Source organism: Malaclemys terrapin, chromosome 10, assembly GCF_027887155.1.
Source record: "Malaclemys terrapin pileata isolate rMalTer1 chromosome 10, rMalTer1.hap1, whole genome shotgun sequence".
NCBI classification, from domain to species: Eukaryota; Metazoa; Chordata; order Testudines; family Emydidae; genus Malaclemys; species Malaclemys terrapin.
Genome location: NC_071514.1, coordinates 29,370,473 through 29,395,020, shown reverse-complemented (window position 1 = coordinate 29,395,020; position 24,548 = coordinate 29,370,473). Strand labels below are relative to the sequence as shown.

The 24,548-nt window shown below is 38.8% G+C and overlaps 1 protein-coding gene and 1 long non-coding RNA gene across 2 annotated transcripts; one reads left to right on the top strand and one right to left on the bottom strand.

The window, feature by feature from the left end:
- The first annotated feature begins 420 nt into the window (after positions 1-420).
- ADAL (adenosine deaminase like) lies at positions 421-19,567 on the top strand. Its single transcript, XM_054042403.1, has 10 exons — positions 421-494; positions 3,614-3,744; positions 4,377-4,437; positions 5,475-5,562; positions 6,718-6,799; positions 9,538-9,664; positions 11,005-11,085; positions 12,490-12,625; positions 13,691-13,791; positions 15,305-19,567. The coding sequence occupies exons 1-10, from the start codon at positions 435-437 to the stop codon at positions 15,497-15,499; spliced, it is 1,062 nt and encodes a 353-aa protein (XP_053898378.1). The 5' UTR covers positions 421-434; the 3' UTR covers positions 15,500-19,567.
- Positions 19,568-20,016: 449 nt separating this feature from the next.
- LOC128844568 (uncharacterized) lies at positions 20,017-24,120 on the bottom strand. The gene is made up of 2 exons (XR_008446499.1): positions 24,040-24,120; positions 20,017-21,580 (listed from the first exon to the last, which is right to left on the bottom strand). It is a non-coding gene; the product is annotated as an uncharacterized LOC128844568 (long non-coding RNA).
- Positions 24,121-24,548: the final 428 nt, after the last annotated feature.

The window sequence follows — 24,548 nt, the reverse complement described above, 5'->3', positions numbered from 1 at the left end:
CTAATACTTATCAAGCACAGACATTTATCCTCAAGAAAATAACCCCGCAATATATTTGCTTCTCCTTCTCTTGCTGTGCTAGCTCTAGTCAGTCTTAGTCCTCATGGAGCAGTAGGGTGTTGTGTAGCAGAGAGCTGTCAGGGATGTAAACAATCATGCCCACCAGCCTGTACCTCCCTCAGGGGAGGAGCTCAGTTAATTTCAGTGCCTGGTATATTGGCTACAACGCAAATCGACATAGTGGCAAAGGCCTAGCCAACCCCAGCCCAGGTGCAGGAGACGCAGGGAGAAACCTGCTGCTGTCGCCCGTCTGGAGGAGGGGGCTGGACACTTGTGGAAAGCAAGTGAGGGCTGGTATGCGCGCGCTGCCCCAGGGGCCCGACGCGGGCGGGGGAAGAGCGGTGGCGTCCTTCCCACTGCCCGGCAGACACACTATGGCGTCTGGCGCGGACCAAGAGCGGCAGCTGCGCTTTTACAGGGAGCTTCCTAAAGTGGTGAGAGCTGCGTCAGGTCCCTAGCGCCGGGCGTTCCTCCCCTTTCTCCACGTTCCCAGTGGCCGGGCTGGTTATTCTCGGCAGCTGTTTGAGTCACTCCAGCGCTGGGGAATGCGCTGTGCTGTGTGCAGTGCAGCCCAGCAGCCCAGATGTCTGTTCTTCATTATGCATCTTTTATGCCCCTCCCCACTTGCCCGGCAGGGAATAGGGTTTGACAGCATTCATTGCTACGCCGGGCTGGGTCTGCAATTCACCTTTCTTCTGCGGGGTGGGGAGGTGGGCAGTGAGAGTTCATCCGCAGAGTGGCTAGGGCAGTAGCCCTGCTCATGTAAACTCTACTCATTTGTAAAGCACCTACGTTTGAGGAGACGCAGGCACCCCAGAAAATCAGCCAGCACCTTTTGGCTCTTGTGCTGGGAGCTCTGTAGAGAGATTGCAATCGAGAAGACATACAGATTAAGGGCTGCAGCCTTTTTTGGCGTCCATAATTTTTTTTCCTCTGAACCCAGGCTGTCACATTGCACTGAACACTTTTCTTTAAAGATGGGGCTAGTTGTACTGTCTTTAAGGGGGGGAGGGGAAAAGACTCACTCACATTGACAATTCAGTTCTTCTACAATGTCAATGTTTTCCATCTTTATTCAGACTATATATAATCTGCTTCATTCTGTCAACTCTTGTGCCTGTAGGAGTAAGTCTGCCCTCCTTGCCTGTGGTTGCAACAGAATTGGGGTGGGACAAGAGGAGCTCAGCCCCCACAATGGTGCTATATCTTCTGTGCACCAGCATCCTCTGGGGGGTCTCTGTCGACCATGCTCACTGCATGTTTTACACAAGTGAACTATTGCAGCTCTGATGTGGAGCCGTTTCTGCTGCCACTTTCACAGGGTGAGCAGTTCCCATCCTTCTCCCTGTAGGACCCTCTGCATCAGTGGTTCTCAACCAGGGGTGTGTGTCCCTGTGGGTGTGCAGAGGTCTTCCAGAGGGTGGTACATTTACTCATCTAGATATTTGCCTAGTTTTACAACAGCCTACATAAAAAGCACTAGCAAAGTCAGTACAAACTAAAATGTCATACAGAAAATATCTTGTTTATATTGCTTTATATACTATGCATTGAAATGTAAGAACAATATTTATTTTCCAATTGATTTATAATTGTATGGTAAAATGAGAAAGTAAGCATTTTTAGTAATAGTGTGCTGTGACACTTTTTACAGGAACCACCTGTAATTGCAGCCTACAGATCGAATGAATTGTACAGCTACTAAAAGCATAATTGCAATTTGAGGATGAGGACAAAATTGATCAGCTGTAGGTCTTTATTGGCAGTGTATTTGAACAAAAGGAATTTCTGCCCATCTCTCAAGGAAAAGGTTCAAGCAAATAGTTCCTGGGTTCCTAACAAGCTGTAATACAACTCATGTTTATTTGTCCAAAAGTACTCAATTGATTTCAAACACCAATAAAATGTTTACAGTTTTTGTATAGCCTGACTCCGTACAATTCTTTTTCAAGGTCTGTAGATTTATTTTGCAAGCAAATCAATTCAACATATTTCTTTTTTTTTTTGCTTTTATTTTTTTTCCTGAGGCCACCTCTATAAGTCTGCTTCTGATAACAGTTTTTGCTGCATTCTAAAGGGTGTGGTCTGGCACATTCCTGCTATCATTGTTTGCTGTACGTTCCTGGAACTCTTATCAGCTCAACAATTCTGGAGTTGTGTACAACAAATTTCACGTCTACCATTTGAGTGTTTATTCATTAAAATTGGTACTGGTACATGATCAAAACAGATATTATTGACACTGTCTTTCTCTACATTTTGATGCTTCCATTGCAAAAAGATGTTTCGAAGGCATCCTTGCAAAATGCTTGTCTTTTTGTGGGTGGCAGACTCTCATAATGAATTCTGCAAGGCATTTCATTGCATAGTATGTGGAACAACCATGCCTTTTATTAGAATTAGAGTTTCTGGACTTGATTTCCAGAAGTGGTAAGTACCAGAGTGCCCATTAATTGGACTTGTGGCTGCTCAGCACTTCTAACAATCACCCCTTCTGTGTTTTATTGTACATTTAATATTATGATATTGTTTTAAAGTGTTTTATAGCAGTAGTAAAAATGTCATCATATTTATCAATCAAGCATTTTGTGAAAACATTTTGCCAATTTTTGCTCTAATAAAAGCAGGTGCCAAAAGGGGAGGGGCAGCAGAGTGAAGATGTGTGGGACAAGCTAGGTATTTTGCAGACACATTTTGAAGTAAGATGGAGCGACACAAGAAGACTATTCCAAATGACGGGCAGCAAGATTGTGAGAAGGGACAGAGATGAGGGCGATGCTTAATGAAGTGGGGAGCTGAGGACGGGGCTTTGGAGCTGTGCGTCGGCTCCGCTCCAGCCCCAGGCAAAATCCTGCAACTCCGCTGCTCTGGAGCTGCTCCGCGCTCCAGCTCTGGGCTCCGCTCCAAAGCCCTGGCTGAGTAAAGGATGACTGGGTTTAAGAGAGGCTGGAACAAGTCGTGAGTTCTAAATGCAAGGAGTACAGTTCAATTGCTAGTTTTGTTTTCTGTTTATAGAGGGAAGTGAGAGCTCACTATGCTTTTATGTGCTGTTAAGAGTATGAGAAAAGAGAGAATATGTCTGGGTAGAAAAAATGCTGCTTTTTTGGTCTAATTAAAAAGAAACTATGAACCAATTTTGGCCCAGATTAGACCTGTTATAAAATTGAGTAAGGAATAGTGCTCATGTTCTAAATTATTTTTAAAATCTTAAAAAGTCAGATTTGTTTTCCCTCCACCCCCCAAGGTGTTCCACTACAGTAATTAACTGAGACTTTAACACTCTTCACAGTGGCACCTACATTCTTGCTGATACCACTGCTAATGCTCGCAATGAGAAGTAAATAAGACTATCTCATTTGGGGCACCGGGATATAGAAACCCAAGTAAAAAAAGTCATTATTTGCCAAATGCAGAGACAGGATTGGTAGGGAAATGTTTTATTTTCAATCTCCTAATAAAATAGCAATACAATATAAAAGAAAAAAAAAAAAACCCTGAAATCTAATTGAAATTAAATATACCCTCCACTCCTCTTGATTTGTTTATAACTTAGGAGCTCCACGCCCACTTGAATGGCTCCATCAGTTCTGTTACTATGAAGAAACTTCTGGCTCAGAAACAATATCTTCAAATCCATAATGGAATGACAGTGATTGACAAGGGGAAGAAAAGGACTTTAGAAGAGTGAGTATCTATAAGTTACAACCTTAATTCCCGCCCCCCCCCCCGTCCTTTATGAATACATTGAAACAAGTAGAATCTGTAAGCTTGCACTGTGTGAGTGTGGAAAACATAGTTAAAATTGAAGGTTGCATTATGTAATTTAATCAAATTTTCACATAAAATCATTAAGAAAATTATTACTTTTTAAAAATGTCCTTAGGGGAAGATAGTTTTTCATTTCTTAAATCTGTGAAGTCACTTCTTACTTGTGTGCAAATGGAACATGTATCCCTTGTTATCTTCCTTATTAATTTGTTTTCCTTTTAATCAGATGATTGAAAATATTTACATAGAGCATGGGCTCTTTAGAGAAAATCCAGTCATGCAAGATTTCCTATTGGACATGAATATAGCCAGTAACTTAATACACCAGAAAACAAAGATTCTTAGTAATGCTTTACACTATACATGCTCTACATTTAATCACTACTGAATTAATAGTTTTTAAAGCCTGAAAGGACAATTATGATAATTCAGTCTGTGCTGCAGCAAAGCCAGTAAATACATGTTATTCAGGCATGGGTTTGCAATTGGGAGTGCTCATCGCACTAGCACAATTTTATATGCTTAGCCTTTTAACTTTTTTGTTATAGATGTTTTCAGATGTTTAATATCATTCATCGGATTACCAATAGGACCGAAGATATATTAATGGTAAGTTGTACAGGGCTTTGTTTTAAAAAATCAGAGCATTTTTCTTTCAAAAACAACTCCTTGCAAAGGTAGCAAGAAAAGTTATTGCACTTGTATCTGTGCCCAATGTGTAAAAGCCAAATTGAGCTGAGTGTAAATTATTGAGCTCAGAGATTCAGTAATACGTTAGTCAATGGCATGTAAAAAATATTTCTGTAAAAAGTGAGAATTTAGAAATGCCAGATTCTACCTAACTGACATTTTCGTTTTTTTCCCTTTTAGAGCAGTGAGCTACCAATATTGGAAGTTAGTCTGTGCTCTCAGATGACTGAACTGATGATCACTTATGAATGTGATATCCATTCATATTTACCTATGCTTTAACAGAGTTTCCTAATACACCTCTACCTCAATATAACACTGTCCTCGGGAGCCAAAAAATCTTACTGCATTATAGGTGAAACCACGTTATATCCAACTTGCTTTGATCTGCCGGCGCGCGCCCCCCCGGAGCACTGCTTTACCGTGTTATATCCAAATTCATGTTGTATCGGGTCACGTTATATTGGGGTAGAGGTGTACTTCTTTGTCTCAATGTATATGAAGAGTTCCTTACTAGAGCTGTACTATGTTCACTTCTGGGTCCAGCACAGAGAGGGAGATCTGCTGGTGGGAAAGCGTATCTCGGGGTGCGGAGTGGTGCAAAGGGTTGTGAACCTTCCCTCTCCAGAAGGGGTTTCAGGCAGCCAGTACAACCCTCCAAGTGGTCAGGATTGCCAAGGAAGAGGTCATTGCCATCGGTAGGGCAGCGGAGGGATGTACTGTTTCAGCACATTACCACTGAAATCCCCATTGGCCAGAGCAGCTTTGATACCCTAATAAAACTGGGCAGAGACGTAAACACCATGGGATTTAGACAATAACTCCTATTAATGTTATGTAACTATATTTCCATGTTTTACACTGAAAGCTTACATGTCTTTATCTTTAAGGGTCATCCAGTGTAACAAATTATAAATCTTTAATTTCAAAATATTGTATATGCTGTTTTTAACCAGGTAACTAAAGATGTTATTAAAGAATTTGCTGCCGATGGTGTCAAGTATCTGGAGTTAAGGAGCACACCTAGAGAGGAAAATGGCACTGGTACAAAGTGTTCTGTCTTTTAATTAGTATTCCGGATTATATTATAGAACCTCTCACATTATAAAATTAATATTAACAATATGTTTTGGAAAGTACCAAATGAATTATGACTGACATGTAAATAACTGCCGGAGTCACTTTTGAAATTCAGTTGTTTCAGTAAATGTGACAGATTTAGAAACAAATCAGTGAATGTCCCACTGTCAAATCTTTCATATAGTGACAAATTCCTCTTGTAATTTCATTGAAGCCAGTGGAATTGCTCCAGGAATGATTTTTTCCTAACCCATATTTTTATATAAAAATATAAATAAAAAAATACACACACATGTATGTTCAGTGTTATAAATATAATTATTTGCAGTGAACTGAATAATGAAAGTGATAATGTGGATAAAATTTTCCTTTTAGTAAGATTTGGGGGAGGGAATTACACATTGAGCTAAATTCTTTCCTGTCATAGCTTCACTATTCAGCGATAAATTTAGGCTATTCAGTTTAGTCTTATTTCTTATGCTGACAAGATAGCTCGAATAGAATAATAAAACCACCTCTGCGAACAGCAGAAGCTATGTTAGCAGGAGAAGCTCTCCCGCTGACATAGCGCTGTGCACACAAGTGCTTATGTCAGGGTAACTTACATCCTTAGGGGGATATTTTATTTGTATCCCGGAGCGACATAAATTATGGCAACATAGGCTGTCATGGAGACATAGCCTTATTATAGTTTTGTTTCTTGTAATAGCTGCTACATTTTCTTTTTTATTCTCTTAATCTTTTTATTGTTTTTAAACAAATATTTCAGTGGTGCATCAGGAAACCCTTTAGATTCTTGTGTAAAGTTATTTTTCTTTTCTCCACAAACTCAGAGCAAACAAAATCCAAAGGGAGGCTTCAAAGTAAAATTACATTTGTTGGTAAAACCAGTCCTATACAAAATGTAAAATCACAGAATAAAATCAAGATGCAAAATTAAACTACCATCCCAAAGTGCAAATAAAATATAAGATTAAAGAGTAAAATGGGCGGGAAAGTTAAAATGAAAAATATTTTCATGGTCAGTCTGGGATTTTATCAAACGTAACTTTTTATAATCAGTCCACTTATATCTACTCAGATCAGGTATGCATATGCTTGTGTGTGTGTGTTTTATAGGCATGACCAAAAGGACATACGTGGAAGCTGTACTTGAAGGAATAAAACAGTGTAAAGAGGAGGATTTGGATATAGATGTCAGGTAAAATAACATGTGAAAAACTTCTGATTTGGGATTTTGTTATGAACCTGGTGTTTGGCCAAGGTTTACAGATCATGAATGCTGGGGAGAAATTTGTGTAGAAACCAGATTATTTTTTACTTAAAACCTAGCAATTTAGATATTGAAACGTGTATGTTATTATCCCTTTTACTGAATAGGGAGCAAAACTGCCTGAGATTTCTAAAGTCTCCATTCTCTGCAATGTTCTATAGCAAAAGTAGTGCCCTCAGGAAATACCAGACTAAGGAACTGTCTGTCACAAAAGTTGTGTTACTTTAACCATACAGGTATAGTTAAAGCAGTACTGCCCTCCCTGCTCCCATCCAGTACTGATGTAGTTATACCAGTATAGCTTATTCTGATATAGGGAGGGGAATAGGGAACCATTCTACTTGCATAACTGTATCCAGATGAAGGGTTGTACTGCTTTAACTAGTTTGGTTAAAAAAATCAACCCCCTACCAAATTAGTTATACTGGTACAATGATTGTGTGTAGATCAGGCCTTAGAAAGACACTACAGTTTCTATTAGTAATTTAACAGATAATATAAACTTGAATTTTAAACCAGCTATCAAAAGTGAACCTAATAATCACCAATATAGATATAGTATCTGTCTTCCCATCTGTTACGGAATTGTAGTGATTTTCTTTGAAATAATACAGTTATCACAATGAGAGTACTGCAGCCATTGACTGTTTGTTTGGCTAATTACTGAACATTGAACTGTTGTTTTACTAACATGCTTACTTTGATCCTCTAGGAAAGCTGCTTTTACCGTGAAATGGCCTGTCAGACTTTTATCGTGCACAAACCTTGGGCAGTTTTGTTCCTCTTTAAAACAAACAAACAACACCCACAACAAAAAAATCAACAAACCACAAAACTACTAACCATAAACAAATAAAAACTACAAATATATTGGACAATTTTTAAAAAGTTTAAATTATTTTAAAATGACCAACCCACCCCAGTGAAGTTGATGTAGGGGAAAAAAAGCACACACTGCACAGACAGCACCTGTGTAGCTGTATGTAGGAGCACTGGTTACCATGTACAATTTTCTTCTGAGTTTCACTTGTTTTTGAGAATTGAAAAATCAAAGAGAAAGTCAAAAGATGTGAACCAATAACAAAATGAGTTTATTAAAACCTCTCATAATTGTTTGTAAGTCAGAAACTTGATAACTAAATGGTGTGAAACCCAAATAAGATAAACAGCCACTAGTTAGGGATCCAGCTTTCCTCTGTGGGAGCTATAAAATTATTTTTTGCAAGAAACTAATAATACAGGTTAAAAATTTGCTCTGAAAAGTTGTCCTTAGTTCTTGACCTCTTTCATGGGCCTTCTGTAAACTATATAAGATATAGGGCTACCTTTTCAAAGAGGCTTGTAATGGAGCACCTGCAGAAATCCACATTGTGCAGCCTGAATGGGTAATTGCATCCCCCACAGGGTCACTTATGTGTGAAACACAGTTAACTTTTTGCACTCCAAAATTTAAATATGTTTTTCTGTTTGCTAAATGTTGCCTTTTAAAATTTGGACCATATAAGTTTTTTGTGGCAAAATAGATTACACCTTTTACTAGTAGAGGTATAATAATAACAAACTAGGTATAAATGTGAATTAAGATACATGTATCATTTGTATACATTACATCATAAGAATATATTGCTATGTCACAGTTGTCAGCTATTGTACAGCCAGTTAGGAGGTTCCTTAGTATCTTATGGATTGGCCTTAATATCTTCTGCCTGTGCCTGAGATGTAGGGTGTTGCAGAGGTCAAATTCTAAGCTGTTTGTGGAAGGGAGGGGCTGAATTCTCTGAGCTGGCAGGTCTTGCTGGCTAATCCAGAAAACAGCATTGGTAGTAGCTTCAGAGAAAGAGTTGATATATGAAAGTCAGAACTTTGGTGGGCAGGGGCTAGTAGCCAGATCGAGACATGATGCCAGTATAGGCAGTGGCTGGAAGGATGGTGCCTATCCAGAGGACAGGAGAACTCTTTGCTGTGTCTTATGTGAGATGATGTATGTTTTTTAAGAAGTATTTAGAGGTCCTTCTCTGGAGATGTAGCTTACCAGATCTTTCCTTTCCCAGGACCTGGAAAAAGTTGTTTTGGTTTTATGAAAAAGGAAAAACCAAACCATACTAATAAAATTATTAAAAGAAATTGAAAGAAAATCAGTTTATCCCAAGTGAGGGTTGAGTTCCAGCTCCTTATGTTCAGCTATATAAGCCCAATCCTTTGTTTCAGTATTACATTTTTGCCTCTAGAGTGGAGCCAGTATGGCTGGAAGGGAGATGCCATGAATGTAATGCTGGAATTAGAGTGGGTATGCATGTGCCTGCCACGGCTCCGCTCATCCCGGCGGCCAGAGCGCCGGGGGAGGGCGGCGAGCCTGCTGCGGCTCTGCTCTCCCCGGCAGCCGGAGTGCTGCGGGGAGGACGGCGAGCCCAGTCGCGGCCCTGCTCTCCGGCCGGAGCGCCGCGCCGCCCCCCTCCAGGTGCCGCCCCACGCACATGCTTGGTGGGCTGGTGCCTGGAGCCGGCCCTGCCTGTTACTTGCCATCAGAGCTTTACAGTAACGGTTGTGACAAAAGAAGCAATTTCTATTTAATTTATGAGTGCAGTGTTGCTTTTGCTGGTAATAGATTGTTTCTTTGTCAATCACCTGTTTGGTGATTTAATGTAAGATGTACATCTCTATTCTAGGTTTTTAATAGCAATAGATAGAAGAGGTGGACCTATCGTGGCAAAGCAAACTGTTAAACTGGCTGAAGAGTTCCTCCTTTCCACAGATGGGATTGTGGTAGGGCTTGACCTCAGTGGTGATCCCACCGTAAGTTACTTTCCTTTGAAGATGGATACTTTTATCGTTGTAATGATTATAGTATCAAATTTTATTTTTACTCTTAGTGCTTTGGATAATTTTCCTTTGGGGGCATTAACTGTTCATGGCAAGGGTTAGGAACGACTATTTTCCCACATCTAAAACATTATATAAATGGGTATAGATGCGTTTTGGAGTGCTTTTGCCTTCATCTGAAGTATGAGATATTGGCCAACACTGAAGGCAGAATATGTTGTTGCTATTATTATTATTATATAATTTCTTTTAAATAGTGCCAACAATGTTGTATAAGGTTTTTTTCAAACATAAAAGAAGGCACACGATCTAAAGACAGAAGAACAGGTAGTAGTAGTCAAAGTAGTACTTGGAATGATGGCTCTTGCCTGGCAAATCCTATCTTCCTATTTTTAGTCATTTTACTTGACTTTGGAATGTATGAAGGAGTTGAGGGGATTGTACAGAAAGTTGTTTTGGTTCTTAACAACTGCCCTTTAGGTAAAGGACACCATCAACTAAAATAAACACGCTGATGTGTTGTTACTAGTAACATTTGCTGAACTGAAAAGAATTAGGGAAATACATTTCTCTTTATTATCTCACTATTTACTTGTACATTTATTAGCACTTAGTTTGTAGTCATTTTCACTGTTTCCATTATATAGTTAGACAGTAAACTTGCTGGCTGTTGGTTAAATGTCTTGCTCATATTCATGATGTGAAGATAACATCTCTTGTCTCTAACAAAAAATTGAAAATGTACAAAATGATACACAACTATCAAAAAAGGGAACTTAAAAGCAACTTCTGAGCCCAGGAAAGCATCCACTACTACATTGCTCTGATTGTATCAGATTGATTGAGGTTGAGGCATATTGAGTTAATACTGAGAATAGACACAAAATGAGAACTAAAGCTGGTTTACAAGGCCCCACAGTTTGGTATATTGGGGTGTGAATTGCAGTAGGTGTCTTTTAGTTTGCACTGTCAGCACTGGTGGGTTACAGTGCAACATGCCAGTGTGCATTGCAGTTCACATCCCATAGTCTGAACTGCAGGGTCATGTAGACATAAAATACAAGCACCTAATATGCTGCTGTTATAAAGAAAAGAAAAGAGGTTGAAGAATATAGTTCTTAAATTGAAGTGAAAAATATTGTTTCACTATAGTTGATTATATGTGATAGCAAAATAAAAATTATTAAAATTAACTGCTTTTGAATGAATTATATTAATATTCTGAAACTTCATCATGATTGTATAATTGGAAAGGTTTTAATAAAAAATACCTCCTGATTAATCATGCATTTTTGTTTGGATTTTTCTTCAAGGCAGGACATGGCAAAGATTTTTTTGAACCACTTTTCGAAGCGAAAAAGGCAGGTCTGAAACTGGCATTGCATCTTTCAGAGGTAAATTCTTAATGTTTGTGCTAACCTTTTTCTGCAGCCGCCTTTAAATAAAAACCTACTGTAACTAAAAGTAACATCTGTGGATTTTCAGTTTTTTTAGGCTGAAGTAATGCTAGTTTGTGGCATTTTGAAGAGATGGGGTTAGAAAAGAGAAATTTAAAGTAAACACACATATATATGTATTTTGAAGGGAAAAAACCCTAAAAGAACCGAAAACCAACCACCTACCCAACTTAATCAAGAAACTTTGACTAAATCTCTCCTACCTTTCTAGGGATGTTACAGTCCACCAGAGAACCATGCAGGCCCCACTCCTGTGATTTCTGATGTCACAAGAAATGTTTCAATGGTGCTATTGTCAGTTTTGAATTTTGTATTAATTTTGGATAGATCAATACAGTAAATGATATAATACAATAAATGTTGAGAACCACAGAAGGAATACCAGTAACATAACATACTCTGCCTTAAAATCTGCAAGGTCATGATTTATTAAATTATGGAAACAAATAGGACCTCAGTATCATAGGGAAAACCCTGATTCAAGAGCATGACTAAGCCTTGCTCATTAAGGATTATTGGAGGAACTGTTGGCTGTAATTTATTGTATTATATATTTCAGAAGTATAAGTATTAATTTGAAGTTTACACATACATTGACTGATCCATTACCCCCCCACCTGAATTATATCTGGAATATCATATAGTAGATCTTATGTACCTGTTTTACGCACATGAATAGTTCTGTTGACTTCTTTAGCTCTGTTTGTGTATGTGAGATGAGGAGAATTTGGAGTATGATCTCTAACATTGAAGATCCACCTAGAGTTTGATTTAGCAGGCCTGATGAATAATGAAAACCTTCTAATTTCTGAAAGAAATAGTGCCTTTAGGAAATGAAGGCTGATATTATTAATGAGTTTTTTGCATGGAACTCTTGTGCAGTGCTTTGAAAATGTACTTCCAAGTTCCTCACCTTCTTCTTTCTGCCTCTGTCTTATTGTGTAACTTCTCTGTTCTGCAGTCAGTTTATCCATTTGTACATTGGAGATAATTGTAATCTTCCTAGTTGAGGCTTATTTCATTAAGGTTTGTAAAGCTAATTGAGGTCCTCCAATCAAAAGTATTTCAGAAGTGCAAATAACTAATGTGATCTGTCCTTTTATCCGCTTTCCAATGAGTGCACTTCCATCTTCCAGTTCCTGCATCTCTTCCTTCTCCAAAGCATAATAACTAACACTAATTAACACACATACTTATTTCTCATTTTCTTTATTGATAAAATATACAAATACAAAAAATCTAGAACCCAGATCTGATCTGGGGCTGATGTATAACTTTGATTATTCAGCTGCATTTTGGTGCCATTACAGACTCTGTGCGTGGGGGTGTATTCTGTTTTAGATCCCAAATAAAGAAGAGGAGACCAAAATTCTCCTTGGTTTGCCTCCAGACAGAATTGGACATGGTACATTTCTCAACTCTACAACGGGTTCAGAGGATCTTGTGCAGCTTGTTAGACAGAATCACATACCTATAGGTAAGCAAGAAGATAAGAAAATTGCTTGGTAGCCCTCAGGCTTTGATACATTGTATCTTGCAAATGATTCAGTAAGTCTGAATAGATTTATATCTCCCAGAAATAAATATGGAAAGATATTTGTGATGTGGAAATAAATGGATACTGTGAGAAAATAACTGATACATATGGTGTTCTACTGATGCTTCTGTTTTTCATTTAAAACAAAATTGGTCATAGAGTATTTTTAAACGTTTTTACTGAGTGCCATTAATTAAATATCTACATATTTTATATGCATATATTTCAATATACACACACATTCTTTCATACACCATTCTCAATATTCGTGCTTCTTAGCAGTTTAATGCCAGTCCTTGGTGTATAATCAACGAATAGTGGGAAAAGGAAAACAGGAAACAGAGATCTGGAACATTAAAATAGTACAAAATTGCCATGTGTTTACACCTGTTGCCACCTAGTTAATATCAATAAACTACAGCTTAGTAATTTGTGTAGTGAAATATCTTTTAAAGCTATGTAAAAGGATTTAGTGGCATTTGTGTAGACTTCAAAGTTTTATATCTGCTTCAAATACATAGGGACATAAGAATTGTGATACTGGAGCATTGATCTGTCCAATCTGATATCATGCCTCTGGCAGTGGCCAATAATGGATGCCTCAGATGAAGGTAGAAAACCAAAACATAACATACTTGACCAGTTGAGCAGTGCATGTGGTGTCTGTATGTATGCACCAGTTCTTCAAATACCCTGAATTGGGCACACAACTAGTGAACTGTGCACCTAACCACCCATTTGACTGTATAAATCCAGGTATTTTCATGTGCGCACACATGAACATTTTTTTCCTGTGTTTGAATATGTTCTTAGCTGGCATATACAATATATTGTAAGCGTCGTGAATCACCACAAATTTAAAAAAAATAAATAGAACAGGTAACACTGAACTATTCAGCTATGGATTGAAATGTGTACATTAATCTATCCAAAGATCATATTTTTGGTTCTGTACATATCCTTGTTTTTTTCTTTTAATTCATAGTTTTTCCTTTTATCACTTAGAACTTTGCATGACGTCAAACTTCAAAAGTCAGACTGTACCTTCCTGTGACAAACACCATTTTGGATACTGGTACAACATGGGCCACCCCACTGTACTTTGTGTAAGCCATTTTGATTGTACAGAATACATTTAGATGCTGACCATACAGAACATGGAAACTGAGTCACTGGAGCCAAGTTAGAGAAACATACCTGTTACTATCTATTCAAGAGCCAACTGGACAAGGAATTTCTCTGACCTCACTTATAAGAAATCCGATACCTAGTTTAGGGAGAAATATATAGTAAAAATCTAGGAAAATTCTTGTTATTCAACTTCTAATTTTTATTGAAGCAAATCCCAGTAGATTAAAAGTCTGATTTACATGAAATTTGGGGTCTATATAGGTTTTTGGTATGAACCAGGGAACATTGCATTTGAACATCTTAGCTCCTATATTTGTATTTTAAATTGTAATTCCTTGTAATTATTATTTCCTTGTAATATGAAATATGTTTCTGTTGCATTCAGAGGAAAATATGGGACCCCTCCTGTAGGTAATTAGTCCTGATCCTGTGAGATGCCAAGCACCTCAGCTCCCATTGCCAGCATCTATAAAAACATCCATGTTAGAAAACATCACAGTGGCCAAGTTAAGTAAGGTAAATTTAGGGACCTCTCTTCCTCGCATGGTTCATAAATCCACCCGAGAGCCCTGGATTAGGGAGCAGGGACCAACTTAGTCCTTAAATGATCCTAACTTGAACATTTCAACTGGCAACACTTATCTAATTGTTATTTATCATTTGTATTATGGTAGCAGCCAAGGACCATAATCAAAGTCAGGGCCCCATTGCACTAGGCACTGTTGTACAGGATGACACAGACCCTGTTCTGAAGATAAATACTCTAATATAAGACAAGGTGCAGCTAGTAAGTGGGGGGTGGGGAAGGGCGGGGGCGGAACAGGGAAGGGGAAAGGATAACAGTTGTATGGTCACACATTTACATAAGTTACACCTGTGAATAACTTGATGGTTCTGAATCATCAGACTTGTTTTGAAATAAGTGCCAGCAATCCCCACAGAAGTGAGGTTCTTACCCACGAAAGCTTATGCTCCCAGTACTTCTGTTAGTCTCAAAGGTGCCACAGGACCCTCTGTTGCTTTTTACAGATTCAGACTAACACGGCTACCCCTCTGACACTTCTCTGTAGGCATCATGGTAGAAGTGTGTCTTGAGGAGGAGCGGTAGGAGCAGCTTTATGGATTAGTTTGGAGAGGGTGCTCCATGTGTAGTAGGAGACATAGAATAAATCACAAAGACTCTGGCTGTTTTTATAGACATCATATATTTTTATAAATGAACTGTTCTTTCACTTAGACTTCTTTGTTCAGCGTATGATATTTTTGGATGAGATATATTGATATTAATTTACAACCAGTTTCACCTTACTGTATTTCACAGATTACTGCAGCTATTCTATCAGTTAGTACTTAATTAAAGATAGAATAAGTACTAACTGCAGTAAACTGAAATACAGTAGGGTGAAACTGATTGTAAATTAATTTCCTATTTTGCAAAGCTAGACACACTGAATGATTGTTCTTTTTTTTTTTTACCCTCCCTCGCAGACTGACGATAAAGGTGTCTTTGCAACGGATCTGTCTCAGGAGTACCAGATGGTTGCTAAAACATTTAATCTGAAGCCGTCACAGATGTGGGACCTCTCCTATGAATCAATCAACTATATCTTTGCTTCAGACAGTGTAAAATTGAAGCTAAAGGAACAATGGAATAAACTGAAACCAAGTCTGCTAAGTAATTAAACTATAGTTATAAATAGATGAAAACAGAATATACTAGCTCAGTTAATAAGGATGATCCGCCTGAGATTCTTTCTTTGGCTTTTTAAATTTTGATACAACCATAGGGCCCAGTCCTGCAGCCTCTGCTTATATGAATTAAGGGCTACAGGAACAGACCCTTATTTAACCAGGATGAGAGAGAAGTTCCTTTCCACACTTTGTCTGGAAACAGTCTGTCAGTGAGTAAAATTCCAGATTTTTCATGTACTAAATACCGTATTCACTGTAGGGAAACTAGTTTTTTTTAATTACCGTATATACTCGTTCATAAGCATCAGAGAAGGGGGTCAGTTTATGAACGGGTATATAGAGGGAGAAGTGGGACACAGTCCCTCCCCCAACAGAGGGAGCCAGGAGAGGCAGCACAGCCAGCAGAGCCAGAAGGGAAGAGGCGGGGCCAGAGTCTCTCTGCTTCTGGCCACGCTGTTCTCCCCCCAGCCTCCAAAGCAGCTGCAGCTCTGGGGCTGGCAGGTTCCGGCGGCGCCGCCGCCCGGCCCCGCCGCCCGGCCCCGCCTGCTGGAGCACACTGCAGCTGTGCCGCCTGGCCCTGCCCGCTGAAGCAGGCATGTGGCCATGCTGCCTGGCCCGGCCTGCTGAAGCAAGCTGCGGCCGTGCCGCCCAGCCCAGCCTGCCGGAGCAGCTCCGGCCAGGCCAGAGACATTCTCACCTGGCCCTCCCCAGATAAGATGGGAAGGGATGGGATGGGGTGAGTGTGGGGGTCCCAGGCTAGGGGTGGGGTCATGTGGGGGGTGATCACAGGGGTTACTCCCCTGACACCCAGCTTCTCAACCCCCACACCCCCAAAATTTCCCCACCAGTTGCTGTCCAGGCCCGTCACGGTAATCTGCTGGTGGGCTGGGACGTTTTGTTTACTTAGGTTTACCTCCGTACCTGCGGACACTTGAGGTAAACAAACCGTCTGAGCCTGCCAGTGGCTTATCCTGATGGCCTGGGAGCCAAAGTTTGCCGACCCTGGAATTATAGGGTCAGTTTATGAATGGGTCATAAAAAATTTCCATTTTTACTTATCCATGTTGGGGGGTTGGCTTATAAACAAACTGGCTTATGATCGAGTATATACGGTACTTTTTGCTCAAATGTGTTAAAATATTACAAATATTGGAACCATCATAGCAAAATAACGTTGAGTAGGAAAAGACCGTAATACACGCATAGCAACAATGTACTAAGCAGTATGTATATGCTTTTCTATATCAATCTTAAGAAGGCTGATGAGCAGAAAGATATGGACAATTTCAGGGAGAAAAAATACTTGTCAATAAGATCTTCACACTCAGTTAAGAGACATATTAGAACTGTTTCTGCTGATATAGATGTCTGACCAAAGCTTTCTGTGGGTAGTTTTAATGAATATGCTGAGACAATCAAACTGAACTACACTATCAACACACTCAGAAGTAACTGTGTTACGGTGTCTCCGTGTTACACTGGCAAGCAGAAAAAAATTCTAAAACCAAAATCAACAACTGTGACATTTATGGGGTTTTGTTTTTAAAATGCTTTATTACAATTTAAAGTTTATTTCTTTCCATTTGTTTTTTTTTTTTTAAACAAAAAATAGCTTTTTTGATGCGGTGTGTTTCTAAAACCACTACTTTTGTTTTTGCTCAGGGTTTGTAGATTGGAGGCATGTAAATTCTGCAGCAAATTATGTAATGTATCATTTATAAGGGATGCTTTCCTTCTACTAAGTGATACCACGTCTGTTTTGACACCACAGGGAGCTCTTTAGTTTGGGAAATGAGATGTGGTTTTTGTCAGTGGTATTAATTTATGCATTGATAGATCTGTCACTCTTTGCAGAAGAATCACTGACGACGCAATCTTGCCATATGTGGCCCCTCTATCCCTTAAGAGACTGTGTTTTTTGAGTAGTTTAAGTAATTGTACTAGGAATTGGGATTTAACTTCATAGATTAGGAAAGAGATTCCACCGTGTAGAACTGGTCCTATTACTTCAGGAAATCCCTTTGCTGTCTGAGTTTCAGGAGACCAGACTATTAATGGACTATAACAGACTGCATTTTTTGCAGTGCTAATGAAAGTAGACGGTACTGAATGTTTTGAAGATATAAAGGCAATCTATTTGAATGAGTCACTGGCTATGCTGTTTCAAGTTTTTGTTGGCTCATGAGAACTGTCATGGGTAATGATTTTTTTGTATCTTATAACAAGGATACTAATATGAGTTATGTGTTGCCGCTGTCAACAGTCATTGTCACTTCTACAATGCCTGATCCTCCCAGGTACTCAGATGATTGGGCCCTTAAAAATCTTGCAACAGTCATGGGGATGGCTCATACAGTGCCTCCAAATATTGGTGATAGGCTCAAACTCCACAAGCCTAGTGATAGGATCCCAGTCCTTGGTCTCTAGATGTCAGGGCAACTTGCTGTTGTGGCTGAGCCAATTGGAAAAAGGTTTATGATGATAAAAACTGGAGATAGAGTTAGAACGTTTATGTGACAGGATGAGCTTTCTCAGCTATGTCATTTAGAATGAAGCCTCTGGCTTTCACTAAATGATGAGTGACCCAGTAGAGGGATAGTTCTTTTCTGCTGAGAATACACCTCTCATGTGCTAAGAAGTCAGTTCAGACAATCAATTATGTGACCTCCTAGCAGCAGTTGGACATAGGAAACAACCACAGCTTTGCGATGTCTGCTCTGTATACTATAGGAGGAGCTGTCCTGGCTGAGCTCTCCAATTCTTTTCTGTTTCCCAGCAGGAGGAGATCACTCTCTGACTTCTGAACTAGGGATTTAGTTGTTTGTTGTGATCCACTTTCAGGTAGCTGCTGCTTATATGTATGTGGGGAAGAGCAAGACCTATCTGCATTCTGCTCCCACATCCCCCAGTCCTGAGGCCAAGAAAGAGCGCTGTAGGGTGAGGAGCTGTGGTTCATGTGTTTTTAGTAAATATTCCCCTGGCACCCTATCAGCCATCCATGATTGGGATCAGTTGTGCCCCAGCCATAAAGTACAAGTAATCTGTGTAAATTGCTGTGTGGGGGTTCTGTGCCCACTGGCAAGCCAGCCAGAATAGGACTTTAGAGTAGAACCTCAGAGTTACGAACTGACCAATCAACCACACATCTGATTTGGAACCAGAAATACACAATCAGGCAGTAGCAGAGACCAACATCTCTCCCCCCCCCCCCCCCGCCCCTCCAAAAGAAAAGCAAGCACAGTACTGTGTTAAATGTAAACTACAAAAAAAAAAAAAAAAAAGGAAAGCAGCATTTTTCTTCTGAATAGTAAAGTTTCAAAGCTATATGAAGTCCATGTTCAGTTGTAAACTTTTGAAAGACCCACCATAATGTTTTGATCAGAGTTATGAACATTTCAGAGTAATGAACAACCTCCATTCCTAAGGTTTCATAACTCTGAGATTCTACTGTATATTAAAACTGCTGTTGGGAGATGGGGTGCTCTGGAGAAAAGAGCAAAGGGTCAGAAGCTGCGAAGTCCTGAGGATAAACCTCATCTCTGCTGTTGATTGGCTGTATGGCCTTAGGCGAGTAACTTCATTTCACTGCCCCAGATTCCAGGCTGTAAAATGGAGATAAATGCTATCTGTCTCATGGAGGTTGTTAGGATCTGTTTGTTTGTTTGTTCAGCATTCTGAACATGTAAAGTGGTATGTAAACGTTAAGTTTTGTGCTTATCAATGCACACTTGTGTCCATGCAAAACGCAGTGAGGGTCAGAAGCTAGCTTTCCATTTTCTATGTAGCAAATTCTTTCCAACCCTTTTGAAGTGGGTAGGATTCCAGGGGACTTCCCAAGCAGTATTCGATTTATTTTTCTTTCCACCTCCCATTCCTCTTTGTGCAGAGTGGCTTACTAGTCTATGGCAAACTTTGTATAATCTCTCCTTTAGCTGGATCCCTCTAACTGGCTTTTAAAAGACAAGTTAGCTTTGTTTTCAAGTTAAAAAAAATCATTAGTCCAATTGTTTGTTTTGCTTTTTCCGCTGAAAATAAATAAAGTAGACTTGAATAAACATCTGTATGCCTTATGTTTTAAAGCAAAACCGAGGTAATCATGCATGAATTGTCATGTTGGTTTTAGTTAGTGTTTAAGGCCCTGATCCTACAACTTGTTCAACATGGGTTGATGCTTGCATCCCCATGGATCACCATGTAGATGCAGGGGTCTGACCGTGCGAAACGAGTTGCAGGATCAGGGCCTTGGTGTGTTACAGTTATACACAGACTCCTGTAATAATGAATAGTTCCTGCCATGAGGATGTGTGAATATTTGTGATTGTGTACCTCATCCATATCTAGATCCAAACCATTTATACTACACTTGGGAACATGGGCTCTACAAGTACATGAAATTCATATCCAGTGTAGGTTGACATTAAATATGGATGATGGACTTTCCGCATGCATCTGTTTTGTATTGAAAAAAACCACACCATTAAAGTAGTAAGGAAAGAGATGGATTTCACTACAGTCTGACTCTGACGATCTTTATTGCTATTCATTCATGGCTCTGTCCTCTTCCCACTGAAGTCAGTAACAAAACTCTCATTGATTTTAATGGTGAAAAGCGCTGTGGTGATATCCTGGGACCCTGCATGCTCAAAGAGAATCTTCTTGGAAGCACATGCCTTGTTTTGAAAATGGGTTAATAAAATCTCCTTGCTTATCATGAATGCTACTGCAATATTATGATCTTGTCTAAAGGCACTCATTTTTAATACTCTAAATAGTTTAAGTGCATTAGGTTCTTTTTCAGGGAAAGCATCATATTTTTTGCCATATCATCTTCCATCCTCCCTTGTACTTGGCCATTTCCGGTATTACAAATAGTACTGGTATTCACTGTTATTATTTATACATAATAAATGTGTAATGGTTGTATTGCAACTTTTAAAATGTAAAAGATGTGCATATTCTTAGTGCTCTAGGGGTAGAGGCTGAATCCTGAGATCCTTGATTTCAACGGGAGTGTTGCTGGAATGAGTACATTTTAAGCAAGAACCTCAGGATTTGGTGCCCCCGTTTAGAAATACTCAGATTCCCTGGATCTACATTTTAAAAATAATCCTTTTATCTTAGTCTCAACATACATACCAATCAATCTTTAAAAAAAGTTAAGGATTTAAGCCTGGGTCTAATAAAATTTGAACTCCCAATTGCTGTGCCACTATAGCTGCTCTAGTATCTTGCTCCACTTGGCAGTATGGAAGTCTTGTTCCTCCACTAGATATTTACGTGGAATGACAGGAAGTTCCATGCATACGTGTGTGATGTAAGGAGAGGGCTTGAATGTCTATACAGACTGTGATACCAGTAGCAGGGCTTTTTTTTATGGCCATCCACTGCACATGCAAGATGCTGTGCTAGCAGGAGATATAGCTGTTTCACCCATTCTGTCATGCATATGAACTGTCATGTCTTTAAGAGCATGATGAATAAATAGGTGCAGTTTGACTAGTATCCTGATTGTTCAGTCATCCAAAGTGATTACACTGTAACAAGCAGCATTTGGACCTCAGTTCTGAATACAGCTAGGCGAATACAGCTAAGTGGAATAACACAAGGAATCCAACTGAACCAGTGAAGAACCCTTTCATGGATATGCAGGATATGCAAGTAAGTGATATCATTAAAGTGGAGTATTCTGTATACAGTTTGGGCAGCACTTTAGGATGAAAGGAGCTATATAAAATGTAAGATACTTTGGCTCACATTAAAAATTATAACAATTCCCCAACAGGCATGGAAGGGAGACTGCAGATGTAGGACAGTTGTGTCACACCAGTCTAATTACTCTCCGCTTTTAAAAGGTACTGTAAGAAGTAAAAATCAACACTCCTCATTGACTGAATGTTTTTCATGGCAGATGAAGGAAAGAAGCTACAGTAGACAAAACCTAGCAAGGCACCCTGGATTTGTACTGGCTGGTTAGTGAAACAGGAGGGACACAGTAGCTGCGATTATCTGTTTTGGGCTTCATTTTCTTCTGTCCTTTCCTCTAACTAGCCCAGAGACTGAATCGGTCGCACACTGCAAAAGACATAAAGCAGATACAGCTCATGTGAAGTAGGAAGATGGTGTCAAGTCAATTTTTACAAATTTACTCAATGGAAAATTTTCCCAAAAACTTAAGTTTAATCACCCTTTTCCAGTCCTCACTGTGATTTGCCTATAGCAGTGTCAGTTCTGAGTGCTCACATAATACTGGTATGTTAACCAATGTGTTCTGGTAGTATTTGTTTTGGGTTACATTGGCCTTCTATTATGGCAAGAATATCAGCAAACTCTTGGATGACAGGAGAGGCCCCGGAAGACTGGAGAAAGGCTAACGTAATGCCCATCTTTAAAAAGGAGGAACTGGGAAACTATAGCTCAGTCAGTCTGACCTGAATACCTGGGAAGCAACTAGAGCAATGTATAAAACATTCTGTTTGTGAATACACCTCTACCTCGATATAACACGACCCAATAGAACACTAATTCGGCTATAACACAGTAAAGTAGCGCGCGGGGCGGGGCTGTGCGCTCTGGCGGATCAAAGTAAGTTCAATATAACGTGGTTTCACCTATAACGCAGTAAGATTTTTTGGGTCCCGAGGACAGCGTTATATCGGGGTAGAGGTGTACCTGGAGGATGAAGGGGTAATCACTAGCAGCCAACATGGATTTACTAAAAACAAATTATGCTAAACCAGCTTGATTTTCTTCTTTGACAAGGTAAATGGTTTGGTGGATAGGAAGAATACGTGTTTGATGTATCAAAATTACTGTGTGATTCTATAATAATCAGACTTGATTAAGTTAATTAGATTTCTAGTACCTGGGTTAGAACTTTTTTTTTTTTTTTTTTTTTTTTTTTTTAAACTTGAGTCTTAAAAGGTTTGAGTCCCTTTGCCCTGGCCAACCAAGCTCTGTGTTTATAACCCAAGTAAGCCCAAAAAGAATCTAAATTGTGTTTGTGTGGTTATTAAACTTATTTCTTATACTACCATAGATGGGCTATAGTTAAGGTTGGAAGGATTAGAGTTTTACTGGTAAATGTTGGTAAACGTTGGTTTCATCATACACTCACAAACCAACGTAAAATATTTCCATCAATGATGATAAAAATTTAGATATGCAAAATAAGAAAAATGCTGCTTGAGAACTTATTAGAGTTTGATTTAAAGATATTTACTTTGTGTATAGTTTTATTTATAATATAAACAAACCCCAAATTATTAGCCAGCATGCTTAGGTTTTCTACAGACAAATAAGCAAGCATGTTTACTTAATCAATACAGTAGAACCTCAGAGTTATGAACACCAGAGTTATAAACTGATCAGTCAACCACACATCTCATTTGGAACTGGAAGTACATAATCCAGACAGAGCTGAGACAACTCCCCACCCCCCCAAAATACAGTATATTACTGTGTTAAACATAAACTACTAAAAAAATTGAGGGAAAACAGCATTTTTCTTCTGCATAATAAAGTTTCAAAGCTGTGTTAAGTCAATGTTCAGTTGTAAACTTTTGAAAGAACAACCATAACATTTTGTTCAGAGTTATGAACATTTCAGAGTTATGAAAAACCTCCATTCCTGAGGTGTTCATAACTCTGAGATTCTACTGTATGAATTTACTGTTTGACCTTTTAACAAACCAGGCAAGAATTAATATAAAAGAGGCACATTTAGTTTAAATTCATAGAGGAATGATGGATTAGTTTGCCCATTTGTAAAATAACCATTTTTTGGTATATTTTAAATTATCATGTATTTAATTGGTTCTTCGTAATAATACCTAGACTACTGCATGAATAAAAGAGTGTGTATGTATGTGCATGCACCCCCCCCAAAGTATATGTAAATATAATATACTATATATATTTATGTTATTCATACAGGCATTATCACTAAGAACTAATGAAACAGTACATTAAATGAGCTCAATGGAAGTAGAGAAATTTTTTTTCAGAAAGTGACTTAAAATTTGTACTTTACTAGCTTACCTCTTTATTCAAAACTACCTTTAATACTAATACTATTATGTGATACATGGCTCATGCTAAAAGTTACTCTTGCTATCACGATACAAGCTTTTTTTCCTTTTCAATTTAAGAATTTTCAGAGCAGGGAGCTTGACTTTAATGTTTGTAAAGCACTGAGCACACTTTCAGTTAACTACAAATAAAATTAAACAGCTCGAAAAAAATTAGTTTGAGTTATCAACCAAGTTAACAAAACCATTAGTTAGGTACATGTTTTAAAAACTTATTTCCATCACAGTAACTTTCACCTTTCTCCCTATTTTTTTCATAGCTTTAAAGATTCATTTGAAATTTGTTTTGATGGTTGGTAAAATCAGACTTGTGACTTATCACTTTTGAAAATGCTACTCATAGCCTTTTAGAACCATTTCCTGCTTGACTTACTAATACTAATGTCCTTTGCAAGCAAGATTTGACCCATACTGGAAGACAAAACAAAGTGAAATGTTCCTCACCAAAGGGCTTGCCAGCAGTCCTCCAGGGTTTGATGGAGTCTATGACTTTGATGTAGCTGAGTTGTTTTCTGTCCATTACAGGACCACAACCTGCAGAAGGGAAATGCAATTTCTTAGCACATTTTTTTGTAGTAATTACTAAGTACCCAGTCCTGCAAGCTTTTCTCGTGATTAGTACTAGTGACTGTAATGGGACTCCTCCTATGTATAAGGGTTACAGAATTGGACCCAAATATTTATTTCCTACTAATTTTATATAAATGTTGATGTAAGCAATGTGAAAGAGGAGAAAATGTTCCTACAGAGGGAAATGATGCATATTGTCTTTCATCTGGTTTTCCAGTGTTGGAAAACAGATGAGATAGCATACATAGTAGAATTTGGTTTCAGTAATTTAAAATTTGGTCTTCTGCTGAGATTTTGTACAGTAAGCCAGGGTTTAATCAAAAGTTGATTATTTTTTACCTGAAGTGGAAACGAGGTTAGATTTCATGACTTGGGCTTGGATG

What these genes read in the sequence shown, in the direction of transcription:
- ADAL (XM_054042403.1), top strand. Translation starts at nt 435, where the DNA reads ATGGCGTCTGGCGCGGACCAAGAGCGGCAGCTGCGCTTTTACAGGGAG. An exon ending in ACAGGGAGCTTCCTAAAGTG is followed by an intron (nt 495 to 3,613) that starts GTGAGAGCTGCG and finishes TTTATAACTTAG; the next exon opens with GAGCTCCACGCCCACTTGAA. An exon ending in ACCTCAGTGGTGATCCCACC is followed by an intron (nt 9,665 to 11,004) that starts GTAAGTTACTTT and finishes TTTTTCTTCAAG; the next exon opens with GCAGGACATGGCAAAGATTT.